At 36.4% G+C, this 20,234-nt stretch overlaps 1 protein-coding gene across 2 annotated transcripts in view; it reads left to right on the forward strand.

The window, feature by feature from the left end:
* The window catches only part of LOC132548104 (paxillin-like), a 69,957-nt gene that overhangs the window by 38,415 nt on the left and 11,308 nt on the right, over nt 1–20,234 (forward strand). For both annotated transcript variants that reach the window (XM_060211930.1, XM_060211931.1), the window contains exon 2: nt 16,678–17,276. In XM_060211930.1, the coding sequence (XP_060067913.1) occupies nt 16,678–17,276 (599 nt within the window). The remainder of the gene's footprint in view (nt 1–16,677; nt 17,277–20,234) is intronic.

Below are 20,234 nucleotides of genomic sequence, written 5' to 3' on the forward strand. Positions count from 1 at the left end.
CTGTCTTGTATATTCAGAGTTCTGTAACCATTCCTTACAAGTATAACAGTCTGGCTGCCATCCATGGCCTCTTCATTATAACCTTAGAAAAAGCAAATCTGAAACAGGTTAATATGTGTGCACAGTTATAACATTTCTGTCTTATTTCTGGAAGATCTGGAAGATAAAATTTACCTGACTTATCACCTATTATATACATTTAGTGAAGTTTGTTTATAATGTTCACCTTGTTGCTAGGGATGCAATATGTTGCTGTGGTGTTTTTTGTAATGTTCATTGTGCAGCTTGTTGCTAAGGATGAAATATGTTGCTATGGTTTTTTGTGTGCAGCTTGTTGCTGAGGATACAATATGTTGCTATGGATTTTATGTGATGTTCATTGTGCAGCTTGTTGCTAAGGATGAAATATGTTGCTATGGTTTTTTGTGTGCAGCTTGTTGCTGAGGATACAATATGTTGCTATGGATTTTATGTGATGTTCATTGTGCAGCTTGTTGCTAAGGATGAAATATGTTGCTATGGTTTTTTGTGTGCAGCTTGTTGCTGAGGATACAATATGTTGCTATGGATTTTATGTAATGTTCATTGTGCAGCTTAATGTTGAAGAATTGATTGTGTTGCTATGAAATAGTGTTCATTGTCCAACGTAGAACATTTCAATTAACATTGTTTACATAACAATGTAGAATTTATAAACAGCATTCAAATGAATTTAAGTGAGGCTGTGCTTAATTGGTTCATAGAAATCAAGTCTTTGATAGTTCTTCACAGTCACATTTTAAATTTGTAAGTTGTGTATCCTAAGGATACATATATTACTAAATATTTTAACTGGCAGGCAAATGCATGGTCTGTATATTACAAAAGGCACAAACAGTCTATATGTGTGCCTATAAAGGTCATGCAACTGTAACATAAGTTTCTGCTTGAAATGTGCCAAATTGCAGCTTGTAATAGATAGACAAGTTGAAATATAAAGAGGTGTGTTGTTGTGTGTGAATTTGGTCGTGTAGACAAGATAGAATCTGATTTGTACATGCAATATAAGAAGTGGGCCTTATTATAGCATTAATGGCCCAAATCCAAGTATTGCAGGATCCTCTGCAATTGTGATGGATAGTTACAGAAATAAGATGGAACAAAAACTGCTCCTTGTCTAAAACTTTGACTAGATAGTAGGTGTTGTGTTTCCACAGCCTAATGATAGGGCGTATCGATACAAGGCAGATGATAAGGTATTGGAGGAAGACTGTGGCATTCATATCAGGTTTCCTACATAATCTCATACATCAGACAGAAGTTGGGCCTGGAGTCGACCTCTGGTAGTTTTCTGGCTTTTGTTTGTATGTTATACAGGAGAAACCTGACTGTTACTGTCACCAGATACGAAATGGTGCACTTTGTGCATCCTATCGGGTCTACACAGCTGGCCAGCAAATCAACAGGTGCATGGGGTACCACAACAGTTAGTTGTACCTCGATTTCCTGGATTGGAATGATCTGATCTATAATTTGGTCCATAGTAACTATCAACAAAAGGGATGACAGGTTGACTGGGAAACCAAAGATGAGATTACAAGTCCTCAAGAAAAAATATTAAGTATCAGATAATTTTAGATCATCTTATCATGGCAAAGAAATACACTTAGTACAATTTGAATGACTACTTAATTGTAGATGATATAATATTTTTCAAAAAACAAAATTAAAACCTTCTGTAAGAATTAAATTTCTTTGTTGCTTCCTGTTTATATACCACCCTGAAGAAATATATCCTATTTCCTTGACAGCAGTTTAGATAAGGTCAGAGGTCCCAGATGTTTGGTTTAATTAAAAGGTCAGAGGTCAGGAGCACTGAGTATAATGTACAGACATTATTTTATAGGTTCATATATTGTTAGTGTTTGATGGTATAATGTGATGCCTGAGTGGGATAATGTCTTTACATGTAGAGAAAAAAAAACATCTTTGGGAAATTGAAAATGAAGATAAGAATTTAAAAGGTTTAATTGGACTATTGAAGTACATGATTTGTCAGCTGAAAAATTGTGTGAAGTCTATGTTTCATTCCATAAAGGACTTTTTCTGGGGTGCTCTGTGTTGCAGAGTATGGGCACTGTGTTCCTTATTGGATTTATATAATAATATAGCCAAATTTCCAAAATATATGGTTTACTCCTGAAAATTTCTTTCTCAAGAGGTGAAAGGATTTCCCCCAAATTATTCCGAGATATGTATTTCATGTTAACACTTTATCCCGATACTGTTAACATTGAAAGGGAAAATAAAAAATGAAATTTGAAAGTTTTATACCAGAAGGTGGACTATAATTTTTTTTATATGCCTCCACCATGTTGAAGGGACATATAATGTAACCCTGGAAAATTACTGACTGCAATATATTGAGATCTCTCTTAACCTCCATTAGTTGATCATTAGACTAGCAAGCCAGAAGTCCCAAGGTTCGAATCCTAGTAGAGGCATTGAAATAGCAAATAGATTTGGTTCATATCACAACATCAACCGTGAGCAATCTACAATTTATTTACCGGTGTTCTTTAAAACTTCAATACTAAACACAATGGATCTCATATTGTAAAATGTAAGTATTTCCAGAAATTCTGTCAGTCCCATGAAAATTCTATGAGAACAGGACTCGGGATGTGCATGTAAATTTCTTATTGCATCAATCTCTACAGTGTGTCATATTAAGGTAGTCATTGGTCAGGGTTAAAAGGTCAGTGGTCATATCATGTCTTGCACTGAAAATTTCTAGTGATATTCAAACCTAGTTATTAAGTTAAAAAGGCAGAAGTTTTATAAGAATGTTAGATAAAGTTGACAAAACTTTGAATAAATAAAAGGGAGATTGTGAACAGCCCAGGATGTTTACTCGGGAAGGTTTGTGTCCCTGGTACTGTAACCACTCTGGTAATTGGGAAATTTAGTTCTATATCTTCGGTTTCAGGTAAAAAAGTGAGTAGATGAGGAAGGGCAGGTGTAATGGCAGTATCCTGGACAGGTGCCAGGGAGGGGGAGGGTAAGAGCTTAAGGTTAGAGCTAGGTTTCTTTAGAAAGGGAAATTGAAAATTACATTTCCCAATAATGAGAAGATAACAGCTTCCAACACAGTTTACATGTCGAAGCGTTAAAAGTGATGTTAGATATTGGTCATGGTTGGTGAGCTATGTGCTATTCATTATTTTGTACAATTAATTAGTACAACCTGCATTTATGCTGTGAATGATACTTGAACTCACGCATATTTTGAATGCCAAAAGTCAAGGTCATTTAAGTTTGCCATAGAGAACATGTTGCCCTTAGCCTTGATCAATAGCATTATAGATTTCATAGATCTCGCACAATAAGCTATTGTTTTTGTTTAGATGAGCCCAGGGGCAACCACTTTATCTTGGACATAAAGTTAGGGAGTAGGCTTATTTACAGGGCAATAAAAGAGCATTAAGTTATTGTATCAAAAAGAGCAGTGGACATGGATGGGCTTATTACGAGACACAGGCTTATTACAGTGTAAATCAGTTTGGTTTCTCATGGAGTATCTACTGTAAAAATACAATGATAAGGACCACAGACTTCAGGAGATAGTGGGGAGGAGTGTGATCTACACAAATGATCATTGTGTGAAAACTAACTTTGTGTGTCTAAAAGATTATCACGGATTTCCTCTCGGAAGTTTGTCTGGTCAGGGTTGGAGATAACCTATTTTATTCCAGGATATTTCTGACAGCAGAGCCTTCCTGTTCTTGTTAACCACAGTCCGCTGTGACAGGACGGGGATTGTACATTCAAGTTATGACGCAAATCGTTGAACTTCAACGTAAAATGTTGAGAAATTATATCTCAATCAAGTTCTGTTCCCTTCTGTTCAAATTGCTGAGGTGCATTTTGTCTGAACCAGATAGGCCTTCCTGTGTAGAAAGATAATGACTATCTCCAACATCAGGCTACTATAGACCACATGAATACTTATTGAAGTTATTTGTACTTCAGAATGCACCGTACCCCATTTCAGTCTCTTTTATTGTCAAAACACTTTTGTGGTTAGTCAGTTTCCAGTCTACAAAATAGTTTTAACATAAAAAAGATATAGATGGAATTCTTAGGTGTAAAATGCGTTGCAAAAAATGTATCATTAAACATGGTTTTATTATAGATGCCTGTGGTGTAGTTGTCTGGAGATGAAATTCGTGTGATAGAATATCTGTTTTGAAAGTGAAGGAGTGTACTTATGAGTCTGGCAGCCGATTGACAGAAAATGCACAACATCTGGAAAGATAACTTTAGAGTTTGCTATTCTTTATTTCATGTTAAAATGCAATACCTTAAGATTTTCCTGTTTTAAGTAGATAGGACAGTTCAGTATGAAATTGTCATTTGATTTGAATAGATATGGAAATTTCACACCTGGGATAAGTGACCAAATGATTCTCACTATTTTCCCACATGTGCAGTATGCAGGATTGAGTCCATTATTCCTGTACTATGTAACTTACAGTATCATTATTGCTGACTCAGCTGAATTCTCCCCCTGTTAACCCCATTCCTCTCCAACTAAAGTCCCTCCCATTGTAGATATCAATCCGTTGTAGGTATCTTCCCCCCCTATAACCCCATCTGTTGTAGGTATCTTTCCCCCCCCCCCTATAACCCCATCTGTTGTAGGTATCTTTCCCCCCCCCCTATAACCCCATCTGTTGTAGGTATCTTCCCCCCCCCCCCATATAACCCCATCTGTTGTAGGTATCTTTCCCCCCCCCCCCCTATAACCCCATCTGTTGTAGGTATCTTTCTCCCCCCCCCCCCCTATAACCCCATCTGTTGTAGGTATCTTTCTCCCCTCCTCCCTATAACCCCATCTGTTGTAGGTATCTTTCTCCCCCCCCCATAACCCCATCTGTTGTAGGTATCTTTCCCCCCCCCCATAACCCCATCTGTTGTAGGTATCTTTCCCCTCCCCTAATAACCCCATCTGTTGTAGGTATCTTTCTCCCCCCCCTATAACCCCATCTGTTGTAGGTATCTTTCTCCCCCCCCCTATAACCCCATCTGTTGTAGGTATCTTTCTCCCCCCCCTATAACCCCATCTGTTGTAGGTATCTTTCTCCCCCCCCCCCTGTAACCCCATCTGTTGTAGGTATCTTTCTCCACCCCCCCTATAACCCCATCTGTTGTAGGTATCTTCCCCCCCCCCTATAACCCCATCTGTTGTAGGTATCTTCCCCCCCCCCCTATAACCCCATCTGTTGTAGGTATCTTTCCCCCCATATAACCCCATCTGTTGTAGGTATCTTTCTCCCCCCCCCCCCCCTATAACCTCATCTGTTGTAGGTATCTTTCCCCACCCCTCTATAACCCCATCTGTTGTAGGTATCTTTCTCCCCTCCTCCCTATAACCCCATCTGTTTTAGGTATCTTTCTCCCCCCCCCCCATAACCCCATCTGTTGTAGGTATCTTTCCCCCCCCCATAACCCCATCTGTTGTAGGTATCTTTCCCCCCCCCCCTATAACCCCATCTGTTGTAGGTATCTTTCTCCCCCCCCCTATAACCCCATCTGTTGTAGGTATCTTTCTCCCCTCCTCCCTATAACCCCATCTGTTGTAGGTATCTTTCCCCCCCCCCCATAACCCTATCTATTGTAGGTATCTTTCTCCCCCTCCCCCTCCTATAACCCCATCTGTTGAAGGTATCTTTCTCCCACCACCCCCACCCCCCCTCACACTCATAACTGCACCATTACTCACTTGAAAATAGCTACTGCAGTCACTGCAGCTACATACACAAAATATCTGTACGTTAATACGCTATGTGTTGTAAGATCCAAAAATAGAGCGTATTTACCAGTTTTTGTCATTTTCCCTATGTTTATATTTGTATATGGAATCTTCATCTAATTGGCAACTACTTGTAAGTAATGATTAATTACTAGGATGTTAATAGAATACAAGTGAGTACCTACAAAGCAACAAAGTTGATTAATCCAAACCTGTAGATATATCCTTTAAGAGAGTTTCTGGATTTATGAATTTTGAAACAGATGAAAAGAAGAATATGAAGTTGTAGACCACCTGTTGTGCCTCCTTCAGTATTAGATGGATGATCAGATAAGTACGGCAATGTGATACACTGATTATATCTCTGTCAACTATAGATAATCCTGTCTTAACAGCTATGTATGACATCATCTGGATAGAACTTAAAATCTTCTATTTTATAATTTGGAATATTTTTACATTATACAAATAAAAAGGAGTTTGAGTGCTGATGTTATCAGTGATGACGGAGGAGAAATTAGCCTGGCAGTGACCAGAACTCTCTGTCAAGACTGATATTCTATACATATGTGGTAAATATCTTCTGCATTTGGTGATTTTGTACACAGAATAACTAAAACCATTCTTAAATGATGACCCTGTCTGAAAATTGGTAGTATAGAAATGAAAAAGTCAGGATTTAGGATTAACAATTGATTATTAAATTGCACATATGAATTCTCTTCATCAAGGATTCTGGATTATTCACCATCAAAACAACAGGAACTTTGCTTCAATAAGGTCTTCTGTTGTAAAAATGGACCTTTGTTGCAACACAGTACGAAACTGTGCATTCCTGTGTGTGTTTGCTATCTGTAATCAGGGTCTGATTTATAAGTAAGAAGGTGTGTATTACAATGCTTGATATGAGGTCAAGTGAGGACACAGAGGAAGTTCTTATGTATGTGAAACTTATCCTTGGTCTTTATGTTTTGATAAGGACCTTGTTTAAGATCTCAGTAGCAGGTGCCCTGTAATATGTATCTTATAGTAGAAGTTTGCTACTTGATGCATCTTACATGATTCAAGGGGATATTCATATCGTAGTGAATGATATGTGTCATAGAATGTTAGTTTTAGGCCTTAGGACACAAGGCATGAGTGAAAAAATGTCTTCTCTTGTCGTTTATGTCTCTCTGTTTGAAAGGTTCATCAATTTTGAGTTTTAATTGTCACAACCAAATGCAAGTTCTTTGATGGGTCCCATAACATCTCTAGTGTAATTTGTAGTTATAAGAGTCTTTTAACTATACCACAATAGTTTCATTACAGTAGACACCCTGTTCTGCATTAACTGTAAGGCTTAAGCATCTGTCCCTGTGTTGTAGTACTGTACTTAAAAATTTGGCAGTTCATGTAACCCCTCCAACAGTACAGAAGGAGACAGTGCCAATATGTAATTCTAAAGTTATAGCCGTAGCTTGTTAATTTGTACTTTCACTTTTGAATTTGTAACCATTTAGGTTACTTATTGTGATAGGAACATGTGTAGACCAGATTAAGTTTCATGTCATTTAGTTTCATTGTTAAAATGTTTGACACTTGCATTAAATCATGGTTACATGGGCGTGATGTCACAGTAGGTACAAGAAATGTACATGTTGTGCAGGAAAAATAACACAATGAAAGACAGGTTAGACATCCAGGTAACAGAGTAATTAGAACAACCAGCTGTCAGCCTAGTGTCGGCTGAAAAGTCATTGTGATGGAATAGCATCTCAGAACTAGCAATTTACCTACAGTATGTTGGAAATAGTTTTACTAATTACATACATATCTTTAATTGTTTGAAGTGTTTATCATGTTTCAAATCATGGAAAACCTGATTCACTGGTAAGGTAATTGATTTTTTTCTTTAAAGGAAACAAAAAAGTTTCAGGAATCGGCTTTTACATGTTCTTTAGTGAATGGTAATATGATAAAGTTATGCAATTATTGAAAGACATAAAGGCTTGAGAAAGATGATTAACTTCAAGGGAAAATGTATGAAGTGCTTTATTGACATACTTCAATCTATTTTGTGAGTAGATAAAATCTTGTTATTTAAAATTCACCTGCTGATTTTAGAGATAAGTTCTAAAACCAACAAATTTCATTACAGTTGTGTTTTGTATTTTTTCATAGCAGTGTTATGAGAACAAGAATTTGGTCGACAGTATGGACTCTCTAAAGAACTGCTTTATATTTATACCTTCTACTTTATTCTCATCAAAGCAGGTACAGTGATAAATGATGGAACTCGTCTGATAACAAATAAATATTATTTATCATCGTAGATTTTTAAATTTGTAATGTTGTGTTTCTTCCTGATATTATTATGCCTTTTTATGCATGATGTAAATTTAATTTTTGTACATTTGATGTAGGGATGGCAATGTAATAGATATACATGGTATATTTAACTACGATATTGTACCTTATGTAAATCCATTCTATTCAGATGGTGTGGGGATGCCAGTAGGATATCTTGATGTGTTAACTTCTATATTTAACCATGTTCAAATGAGAAATCTCTCAATTACTGGTGTCCTGTAGATGTAGAAGTTTAAGTAATTGTTCGTGGGATGAAAAAGATACAGAAATTTAGCCATGCAACAAAAATGTTCAGGGTGCTCATATGAGCTTACCAATAATACCTATATTGGAATGAGGACCCAGAGTCTGCTTATTATAGTAGCAGCTGAACCGTAGCTGACAGACAACTTGTACAGTCATTATTTGAAGATTTACCATTTTGTACAACTACGATCTGATGATTCATATTCCAGAGATGTTTCCTTTCCGTGTTCTATTTATAGAACTCAGCTTCTGTATCTATGAGGGTGTCTCTGGTACATCAATGTATCTCTGTGTGCTTGGTGTTAAATCAGTTTGTTTTAAGTGTGTACCTGTGTGTGTCTGTCACAGGTTATCAGCCGCGGGGATCTACCATCACACGTAAGTTCTCATCATTAATATTACTTCATTGTCTTTATGCCATTAATAATGTTGTGATACAAGGATAATAACATTTTCATTTCTGTACTGATGAAAATGTATACAAACTGTCATGTTGCAATGTTATACTTAAAGCCATATCAGGGAGAAGTGTTCCAATTTGGATTTTAATTTTCAAAGTTATTGATGTAGACTTATTATCTGTCGTAATAACGGGATTCGTGCATGTTTAGGAGAAGTTGGATGATTGACATGCTCTTCTCCAGGTAATATTTACGAAAACTCTGCTTTATGACCTCAGAAGCTGTATTACGTGACTGTCTGCAAATCTACCATGCATTTGGAAGTGCTGATAAAAAATCTCTCCCCCACAATGTCTGACTCAGCTTCTCTAATAGGTTTTCTGAAATAATACTGATAAATTTGGTTCAAATTTTAACCATTAGTTAACAATCTATTTAAATGGTGATTACATGGTTAAATGTTTCAGTGAGTACTGACTATAACTTACAATCAACAATTATGTCACTTTGTCAGTTGAAATTATGAGATTTAAAGATGTGTCAGTTGTTACGATGGAAAACAATTGTTGTGATTGAAAGATACACAGAAAACCAAGTGATAACACATTTTCTGTGCTTAGTGTAGTGTGGTTTTGGGTAAGAACATGAATGTACTGGTAGATGGTGCCATGTGTGATAAAGGATGTGGGATCTACGTCAGTATGACTTGAACATAGTGTTTAATTTGGCCCTTGTCACTCAGCTTACATAATATTTGGCAGCACTGTAGATTTCATTTTAAGTATACTTTATTGATTGAATAAATCAAAAGGATTGAGCAACATCATAAAGATAGAAATCTGTGTTGGATTCCTTTATTGTTGCTTCGCAGGAATGTGTTGTTTCCATGTCCTTTTACATATTCTATGGAGAACATGAAATACTCCAAGCTTGTTACACATAAGCTCACCAATTGATGTTACATCAAACCCAGAGATGACAGGGCTCTATGTTTCTGATGTCTGAGACAGAATGTCAGACAGCACTGCTGGCGACATCCGAGGGAGACTGCTGTCCCAGGGAGACTGTCGTCCCAGGGAGAGTGCCATCCCAGGGAGGCTACAGTCCCAGGGAGGCTACCGTCCCAGGGAGAGTGCCGTCCCAGGGAGGCTACCGTCCCAGGGAGACTGCCATCCCACAAAGGCTGTCACTCACAGAGGCTGCCATCCCATGGAGGCTACCATCCCAGGAAGGCTATCATCCCAGGGAGACTGCCATCTATCATATCATCAGTGTGATCAAGTCTTGTGTAATCAGGCAGATTTAGCTATATCTGTAGAGATGTTTAGGTTTTTAAGATCAACCCTTCAGGTCAACCAATCATGAATTGTCAGAAGGTCAAATTGTTCAGGGTCAAAGACTGATGATGGAATTTTCATTTTAAATGGCACAGATGAGTGTCCAATAATCCTAAATATTTGTTTTAACATTGATCTAGATATCACATATTCTTCAATGAAATTTGACATCTCTGTTGTCATATAAGGTCAGAAATTACACCAATAGAAGTGGTTAAAAAAGAAGAGAAAATCAATTGTGACATTGACATTAAGTCCTTGTGATGAAGTGTGTGGGTTGTAAAGAGATGTTAAGATCATGTCCTTTGGCTCAACTGTTGGATTTAGTGTTTAGCTTTATTTCCCCATCAGGGGGGTTATCCAATGGTAAATACTAGATTACATTCCCATTTACCGCTGGCCCTTGTTTACAGAGTACCTGGATCAGCAAGCATTCACCCCCCAAATTCCACATGATCGAATGTCACACTCCAAATTAAACTGATACGTATTAGTTACCTGATAGGATTCAGGTGTTACAAGCTTTCACTCCTAACAAATTAATGATAGCCAGCATGAAAGGGATATTTTTACAGTCCATTTACATTGTAAGGAGTTGCTATCCAGGGGATTGATTCTGTCAGAGGACAAATGCTTAACACAGGGGCAATGTCCACAGTTTGTGTCAACCCTAAAAATCACAGTAGACTGTTTTAAGTGAATGGGTTTGGACTAGCTGAATGTAGTGAGTAGGTGTGATGGACATAATTACCTCCCTTGGTGTCAGGTTTGTGTTTATAAGGAGCCTGGTGGAATGTATTTTGTGACATGAAAAGATGACGACATACACCTGGTACACCGTTCGTGTAGGTAAACAATATTTGTTGGAGGTCAAAGTCCCCTTTCACCTTAATTAATTTTATCTGCCAGTGTTGCCAAATGGTTATGTATTATAATTGTTTTTGTAATTATTTATGGAAAGTCTGTTTATATTTAGTTGGTAAAGTAGATGGCGGTGTGTTCCATATCACAATAGTAAAATGTCGATCATTATATACTCTTAATTAACTTTGTTTAATGCAATGATTTACGTAAAAAAGAGGTTGGTAAGGTCGAAAGGTCGTTATTTTGGTGATGAGGTTCATTGTGGGGTATTTCCTTAAAGGGGAAAAAGTGTGGAGAACTTTGATATGGGTTAAAGGGTAATAAATGCAAATTAACAACTTACATCAACTCTAAATTACTTTACTGAATGATTCCTGTCATAAAACGGTTTTAGATCTTAGGATAAGTAGAAGAGATCTTGTTGAATGAATGCATAGTACCTTTGTGATATGATACTTGAGATTAGTAGCCTAGTATTATGAATTTAGACCAGATACAGAAAGACGAAAGGTCTGTTTTAATGATTTACATTTTATTCAGAAAAAAGATTATGTATCTGTAAATGAAAAACATTTCCTGTGGATGAAATCTGTAGTAATTACCATGTTTATTTCCAAAGAAAAAAAAAAGCTATTTCCTGTCATCAAGTAAATTTATGTTGTAAACAGGTATCACTAAACCTACCACTGAGTTTCAATAGACATGTACTTTGATATCTAGGTTAAATACTAAACTATTTCCCCTGTCAGCTGTTCACAAATTGCTCAGAGCAATTTTTCTGATAGAGTTGTTATCAGACTTGGCACTGATAGGTGATGATCTATGTTTCCTCATCACTTTATTTCTCTAACAGAAAAATTCTTTGGTTCATGAAGATTGTTTTCAAATGGTATTAAATCATTAGAAATATACAGAGAAACAATCACAGGAAGAATAACTTAGAATTTTTCACCATCTAAAGTGTATATTTGTGTATAAATAACAGTAAATGTTACAATGAAGACACGATAACCATGATGTAGTCCTCTGTTTAACACACCTGCCTCCTATCTATACCCTGAGCCTGTCCGCCTTAGGTTTATGGGTTGAGAATAAAAAGAAATGATTTCATACACAGCTGCACAGTGTCACCATGACAATTATACAATGTTGCTTTCCCTTAATGTGTTATATAGAGCAGTAATAAACATGCATGCCACATCATCACCTATTTAACTCGACCAATAAGAATGCTGAAGAAATTGTGTGTCAAGGGAGATAACTCTATTTTGGAAAGCCATGACAGATATTTTATGATTGACACACTAATATGGTAATTTTTGTCAGGTTTTGTATACACATGATGGTATTCGATGGTGAAGGATACATGTTGAGGTGTTACATCACAATATGGTATGTTTGACCTCCGACCTGTAGACCAATACAGAAAAGCGGAAGAATAATGAGAGACTTCCTGTCATGGACACCTTTTCACTGCTGTAAAGCTTCTAAAAAGGACACCTGTTCCTTGTAAAGTTTCTAAAACAATCTTTATGATATACCCTGATATCACTGTTCATAAAATTGTTGCTTTTTAATAAAAGTTTTGTAAAAACATGCACAAATTTTCAATAAAGTTTATGCAAATAAAACATAGTTTTTATTGAGTAGGTTAATGGAGATTTTAATCCAATGTGTTAAAACCAATATTTTCTAATAAATCTGACAACATTAGAAAATATTGGTTTTAAGAGATAAATGTTTAAGAAGAAAAAAACATCATCATAAGTCATCTTAAAATGGCTTACATATAATATAAAGTTTTAATGCTCGTTGTTGTACACTATTGATAATGTAGGTTATGTGTGTCATATGTCTACTATGGAAACATTTTCATCAGTTAGAATAAGTCATCCATAATTTATTGTATAATATGGTTATCAGTTTGTAGATTTGTTGGATTCTAGACTTCAGAAAATCCATTGTGTTTGTATCTTGTGTCACAGTTATGGAGGACTGGTGTAACTTTTCACTTAAAACCAGATGTATTTAAATGTGACAATGTCAAAGTAAATAAGTCCTAAATATCAATCTTATACTACATTAACAAGGTTAAAGTCCTCTAGATCATTTAACACGAGGGGTCAACAGTCTGGGGTCCACTTATCTTAGGGACAAATTAAATACTACCTGTCTTTTTAAATGTAAAGGGTATACGCTTACTAGATGTAGAAAATATTACAAATTCCACAGGTAACTTCAAATTCTGAAATAGGTGTGAAAAAAACAAGGCTTTACATATCATTTATTAAGGGGATTAATCGAAGAAAACGCCATGAAATTACGGCAGTGTTTGTTCATGTGACTGGTTTGGTCAACCGTCTTTCAGGGTTGGTTGGTTTGTTACAGGTTTTTTGCTTTACAAATTTTGTTACCACTACATTTTGTCTCAATGATATGTTATTGTTCTGGTCCTTTTTAAGTGGTAACATTACGTAGAAAGCCAACTCGCATTTCACTAGGACATGCAAATGTTAGTTTTGATCACTTCAGTTCCCTGTCATCTAATCCTTTTTTTATTTAGACTTCCTGTTCTAGTATATTAGCTATTAAATTTGATTGTTATCAAATGAAAAATTAACTGGTATGGTTGTTGTAAAAATGTATGAAGTTGTTGAGACAGAAGATGTTGTAATGGTAATGATGAGATTTGATGAGATCAATGTGACAAGGTTGAGGTGTATGAGTATGTGAGCTTTGTTTAAGCAGGGATGTCCTTTTTCAGCTCAACTTTTCCCTGACTATTTAAGGCTATGTACCCAAAGACTGATGTGATTTGGTCAGTTTATATTGAAGAAGTAACACTCGAAAGTAATCAACTCAAATATTTTTTGCAAAATGGACAAAATCACTGAAAGATCAGGGATTCAATATTTGCATAAGAAAAGTCTAGCATCTAAGGATATCACTACAAATATGCAAGCAACACTAGGGAATGATGTCCTTTCAAATGGTCAATAAAGTTCATGATATGGCTGACAGGTGTGTTACAGAGATTTATAGCCAGTACAATTGAGATTTTTACCTGAAAAAATACATTCCATTCTTACAGAAATTCTTGCAGTTAGAAAGCTCTCAACCTGTTGGGTACCAAGACTTCTGACAGTTGATCAGAAGTACATCACGCAGGCAGACTTTGTCGCATGCTAATCTGAACCTTTTAGAGGCAGAATCTCCTAACTTTCTGCAGAGGTTTATGACATGGATGAAACATGGCTCCATCATTACACCTCAGAGGCCAAACAACAGTCTAAACAATGGAAGTACTGTGGTTCACCACTGCCAAAGAAGGCAAAGACTGTTCCATCAGCTGGAATGGTTATGGCCATGGTTTTCTGAGATGCTGGTGATATTCTAATGGTAGATTATCTGTAAAAGTGACAAGCAATCAATGACGTATATTATGCATCACTTTAGTCAGTTAAGAGGAAATATTCAATTCAAGTGCCATGGAAAACTGGTGTGTTTTTCCACCAGGACATTGCCCTTGTTCACAAGTACGTCATTGACATGACTGTCATTAAGGACTGTGGCTTTGAATTGATTGAGCATCCACCTTATTCACCTGATCTCACACTATCAGACTTTAATCTATTTCCAAAATTGAAAAATGCCATTTCCAGTACCCATGATTTGTCAGATAATGACATCATACATGCATGCAGTGGAGGACTTTCTGAATGGTCAAGAAAAGGACTTCTTTAAAAATGGTCTTTAGGCCCTTAAACATTGTTGGAAAAATGAAAAGATACTGAAGGGGATTATGTTGAAAAATAATGCATTATGTCTGTCAAAAGTCAAATATGAGACCCACAACTTATTAATCTGGCCTTGTTTGTGTAATTATACTGACAATAATGCTTCATGACATTGACAATGATGATGATGATGATGATGATGACGACAACGACGACGACAAGTGTCTGTGAGAGCATGCATGGTATATTTTTGTTTTGTGTAAATTGTATTGTAGTTAATTGAAAATCTGGAAGAAATTGAAGAACTTACAAAAATAAGAATTACTGAAATTCATTTCCAACAATTTCAGTATTAGTCATATGATTAACCATAAGGATTGTTGTAAAATATTACCATGTGTTAATTATAATTGTTCGCCAGTTAAGATAGATATTATATGACTTGGTCAGTTATAAGGGTGTTTATGGTACACGATATGTACAGGGTTCACCATTAGCATTTAATACAAAATTTCAATTGTTTCACATGTGACTAATAACAGCACAAATAGTAACTGGGACTGAGGGATGGGGAGGTGTGTGTGTATATACTGATAGAGAACTGTGTGTTATATATAGATACATAGCTACATGTATCAGAGAAGGTCTTTGAACATGTCTGTAGACTAAGATAGCACTACACTGGACCCTGTGGCTGCTACTCAGTATATATTTGGCTTGGAGTAACTCCAGAGAGACTGTATTTACAACTGGTTGAGCTCAATGGTCCACTGTCTGAACAAAAATGCTCAAGTTTGTCAAGAAATCACCCAAGTTACCAAGGAAGGAAGAAATTAAGTATTTTTTATTAGTTCCGTTTTTTAAGAAATATTAAGTTTTTAGAATTTTCGTTGTTTTTCAGTTGCTAATGCAAGTGTGTTTGAATGTAATGGATTTTGTCTTCCTTATCACTTGAAATGGCATGGATCACTTTCTTGTGTTACAGAGAAGTGCTAATGTTTTCTGAATCGTAAATCATGTATACAGACACTGCTGGGATTGTGTCATATAGACGTAGACCATGTGTGTGATGTTTAGTTAATCATGGAAAAATTATACACTAGCTTTAAGTATTAATTAATAAAGAATTCAGAATGATACTGATTTATGTAGTTTTAGGATAAAATGTTTTATCAGTCTGAAATGTCTGTCAATTGGAGAAGATTTACAATGTTTGTATAGACCAAGCACATCTTGACATCATCATCTGAGAGTGTGTACCATTATGACAGAGGAGGGAGTTTGTAACTGTGTGTGTCTTTATCTGTCAGCACCACACTTGTTGTAAGATATCATTGCTGTGTATTTCCTCCTTTTTAATCATTTCCAGGTGAAACCCAGAGCTCATCATTATGGTTTTGATGTTGAGAATTGATTTAATCTAGCATGTATTCTGGAATACCTACAAAATCTACTGTTACTTTTGTCCAGGATCATGTCTCTGATATAATTTAAAACAAGAATCAAAATTATTTGGGTAAATTTGACAATTCTTAATTGATATTTTAATTGGCGCGGGCATCAGGCTCAAGATTTGTAACAGAACTTCAACTTGATGTCTTAACTCCGAAACTTCTGCACAATCACAGCAAAGGCAGATTCAAAATGTATAACAGTGGTGCCTGGCTTGTTGAACCATTCTTTACAAAATAAATGATTTAGAATAAACAACTGTAAAATAGGATATGGTCGAATGATTTAAACCATGTTGGTTACTTATGTATAAACAATCAGATATTCAAAGTTCTGTAAATGTCATTCATACAGAATGGTTTGTCATAAGTTGAGTATACTTTTGTGATGTTCGACGTAGGTAAGATACGACAATGATTTTACAGGTAAATTAAATTACACAATTTACAGGGTATAACAGGTTTATAATGTGTTTGTATTTTTGGTTCTTACAGATGCATTACTGGCCGACCTTCAGTCGACGACTGCACAGATCAACCAGTATCAGTATCAACCTCCCCAACAGCAGTCACCGTCGATAGAGCAACGGCAACAATCCCAACAACAAAATCATAATCACCAGCCACCGTCCCAGGTCCAGCGCCAATACAGTGACCAACAGAACCATCAGGACGGGGCATATGATCAGGTCCAAATCTCCAACTCATATGACCATCATCAGGTGCCACAATCACCGGGGTACAACAATCGACAGGTGCCTCAGTCACCAGGGTATGATAATCGTCAGTTCCCACAGTCACCTGGATACGACAATCGCCAGGTGCAACAATCAGTAGGATACGATAATCGCCAGGTGCAACAATCAGTAGGATACGATAATCGTCAGGTGCCGCAGTCACCAGGATACGATAATCGACAGGGGCAAAACTCACCTGGTTATGAACATCAACAACAGGTACTGAGGCAGCACAGCTATCAGAGTCAGAATAGTCATCATTCATCAGGACAGAGGAGTGAAACCCCTCCCCCACTTCCTCCTCCCCCGCCCCAGGAGGTTCTCGACAGTATACCCCCGCCCCATCAGTTTGATGAGGTGAGTATACTAGACCTGGCAAGCAACAGTTTGGTAGAAGATATTTTAGACATGTTATATGCTTGTAAAGCCATGTGTTTATCAATGGTGTTCATGATCACAACTTAAGGATTTTCATAACATGATGGTTTGTTGCCATTGTTTTTGTTAGAAGGATGTTATCATCACACCACAAGACTTGCTTGTAATGAACTTTTTTCTATCTATTTCATTAGGAAATAAGATAATGAACGTTATTACTTTTGAAAATCGATTGAGGGGAAGGAAAATAACAAATAGATAAGTTGGAACAGTATGTGAGCAATTAAGTTGAATGTGGATATGATAAAGGCATATATACATCAGGACTAACAAAGTACAGGTGGACACACAATTGACCCAGTGTTAGACACATTCCTGGTGCATTCTGTACGACAATATGACATTCCAATCATGTGCAATACACCACATCCATCTTGCACATCCGTAACTCTCACGTAAACATTATGTATGTGTATATAGGTAACACTCCTAGATTGTGGATTTCCTGACAGGATAAAGCTTGTTGTATTTTCTAGTGTATTTTGCATAGCACAACAACTCTCTTCCTTTCTGATGTAGGCAATACATGATGTTTTCTGTGGAATCATTTACATGTTGATAAAATCAGCAGATCACACTGTTCTAACCTGAATGTGAATTCCTCACAGACGCAAGCAGACTTGGAATCTGCAAACCTTACTTATAATTTTACAATTCAGTTTAAAAAAAGAAAAGTTGTAATTAACTAGTTCTTTATAAACATACATCAAAGAATAGTTATCCAAACACTATTGTACAGTGGTATTGTTTTGAAGTATAAATAGCTCTCAAAGAGGTTTGTTTTGCTGCCGATATGTTGTTTTTATTCTACAATAGACACTCTGTCTTGTTGTGAGTGGTAGGTAACTGATGCTGTACTGACAGGAATTGTTAGGGACTTTTGTCTGTTAATAGACAGAAGCCTGTCTAAACATTGTAATGAAGGTTTTTGTGAATGTCTAAATACCATGTATTGATAGATAGGCTTGCAATGTCAGTGAATTTACATTAAGATAAGTAGAGACCTATTCTTGGAATGTCTATGTTAATTTTGGCTTGTATTTAATTGACAGTAATAAAACATGTGGTTTCTGACAGAGGTGTACATCGAGTTAATAGATAAAGGTGGATTCTAAATCAGGTTTGACTGTAGTTATGGACAGGTGGTCTCTAAGTCAGATTTGACTGTAGTTATAGACAGGTGGTGTCTAAGTCGGGTCTGACTAGTTATTGACAGGTGGTCTCTAAGTCAGGTCTGACTAGTTATAGACAGGTGGTCTCTAAGTCAGGTCTGACTAGTTATAGACAGGTGGTCTCTAAGTCAGGTCTGACTAGTTATAGACAGGTGGTCTCTAAGTCAGGTCTGACTAGTTATAGACAGGTAGTCTCTAAGTCAGGTCTGACTAGTTATAGACAGGTGGTCTCTAAGTCAGGTCTGACTAGTTATAGACAGATGGTCATAAGGGAAGTTTGTTGTTTTTACTGTTATAACAGACAGGTGGTTCCTAACACATGCAAGTTTTACTCCTGTTAGTGACTGGATCTCTGAAGCAGGTTTGATTATATACCTTTGGTGTAATTAAAAAAGGATTTGATTGTTTCTATAGCTTGAGAATATTTTAACAACTTTGAATTATCTTTCGTAAAGTTCTAAAAGAACAGTATTTTTCATCTGTTCCACTTCTTTGATATCTTATATTACATTTAATGAATGACTGTTCCCCATCCTTTAAATTTGTGAGCTATCCTCTATCTACCTTTGGTCATTTTTTTTTATGTGTGGTGTACATGTGAAAAGGCCAGATTTAATGGGAGAAATGTGGTGTTTTTCTAGACTGACAGAGAATTGATTTCTTCTTTGGTGATTACACTGGTTAGTAGCTTTCATGTGATAAGAGAAGAGATTGCTTTATTACAGAAATATGGTACCTGTCTTTCAAGTTAACAGTGCATGTTGTATTTACTTAGATAACATAGTCCTCTACCTCAGGAAGGATGGCAACTTGCCTGGTTTTATAGAGATAGTGAGATTGGATATAGAAATGAAGGGTGCAACTTGTCAAGTATTTTCCTTCTGGTTATAATACGCATGTCCTGATTAATGATTACTCAATGTTACCCCAAATCAAAAGTACTTTCACTCAATATTAAAAGTACTTTATGTGAAATATTTAATGTTTACCTTTTCTCTGAATGAAAATTACTTTGAAGATCAGTTCTACTTATAATAACATGCCACATAAGCTTTAAGGCATTCAACGACTGGAAAAAGCATGTGATGGGCTTCTAGCTCACTGTTTTACACTATGTAAACTGTAACACTATTAGGTGTCAATAGCTCCCTCAGTAAAGCATGTGATGGGCTTCTAGCTCACTAAGTATTACACTATGTATACTGTAACACTATTAGGTGTCAATAGCTCCCTCAGTAAAGCATGTGATGGGCTTCTAGCTCACTAAGTATTACACTATGTATACTGTAACACTATTAGGTGTCAATAGCTCCCTCAGTAAAGCATGTGATGGGCTTCTAGCTCACTATGTATTACACTATGTATACTGTAACACTATTAGGTGTCAATAGCTCCCTCAGTAAAGCATGTGATGGGCTTCTAGCTCACTAAGTATTACACTATGTATACTGTAACACTATTAGGTGTCAATAGCTCAGTAAAGCATGTGATGGGCTTCTAGCTCACTAAGTATTACACTATGTATACTGTAACACTATTAGGTGTCAATAGCTCAGTAAAGCATGTGATGGGCTTCTAGCTCACTATGTATTACACTATGTATACTGTAACACTATTAGGTGTCAATAGCTCAGTAAAGCATGTGATGGGCTTCTAGCTCACTATGTATTACACTATGTATACTGTAACACTATTAGGTGTCAAT

Source organism: Ylistrum balloti, unplaced genomic scaffold (assembly GCF_031769215.1).
Source record: "Ylistrum balloti isolate Yb309-2 unplaced genomic scaffold, AGI_CSIRO_Ybal_v1 Utg370000, whole genome shotgun sequence".
In the NCBI taxonomy this organism is placed as follows: domain Eukaryota; kingdom Metazoa; phylum Mollusca; class Bivalvia; order Pectinida; family Pectinidae; genus Ylistrum; species Ylistrum balloti.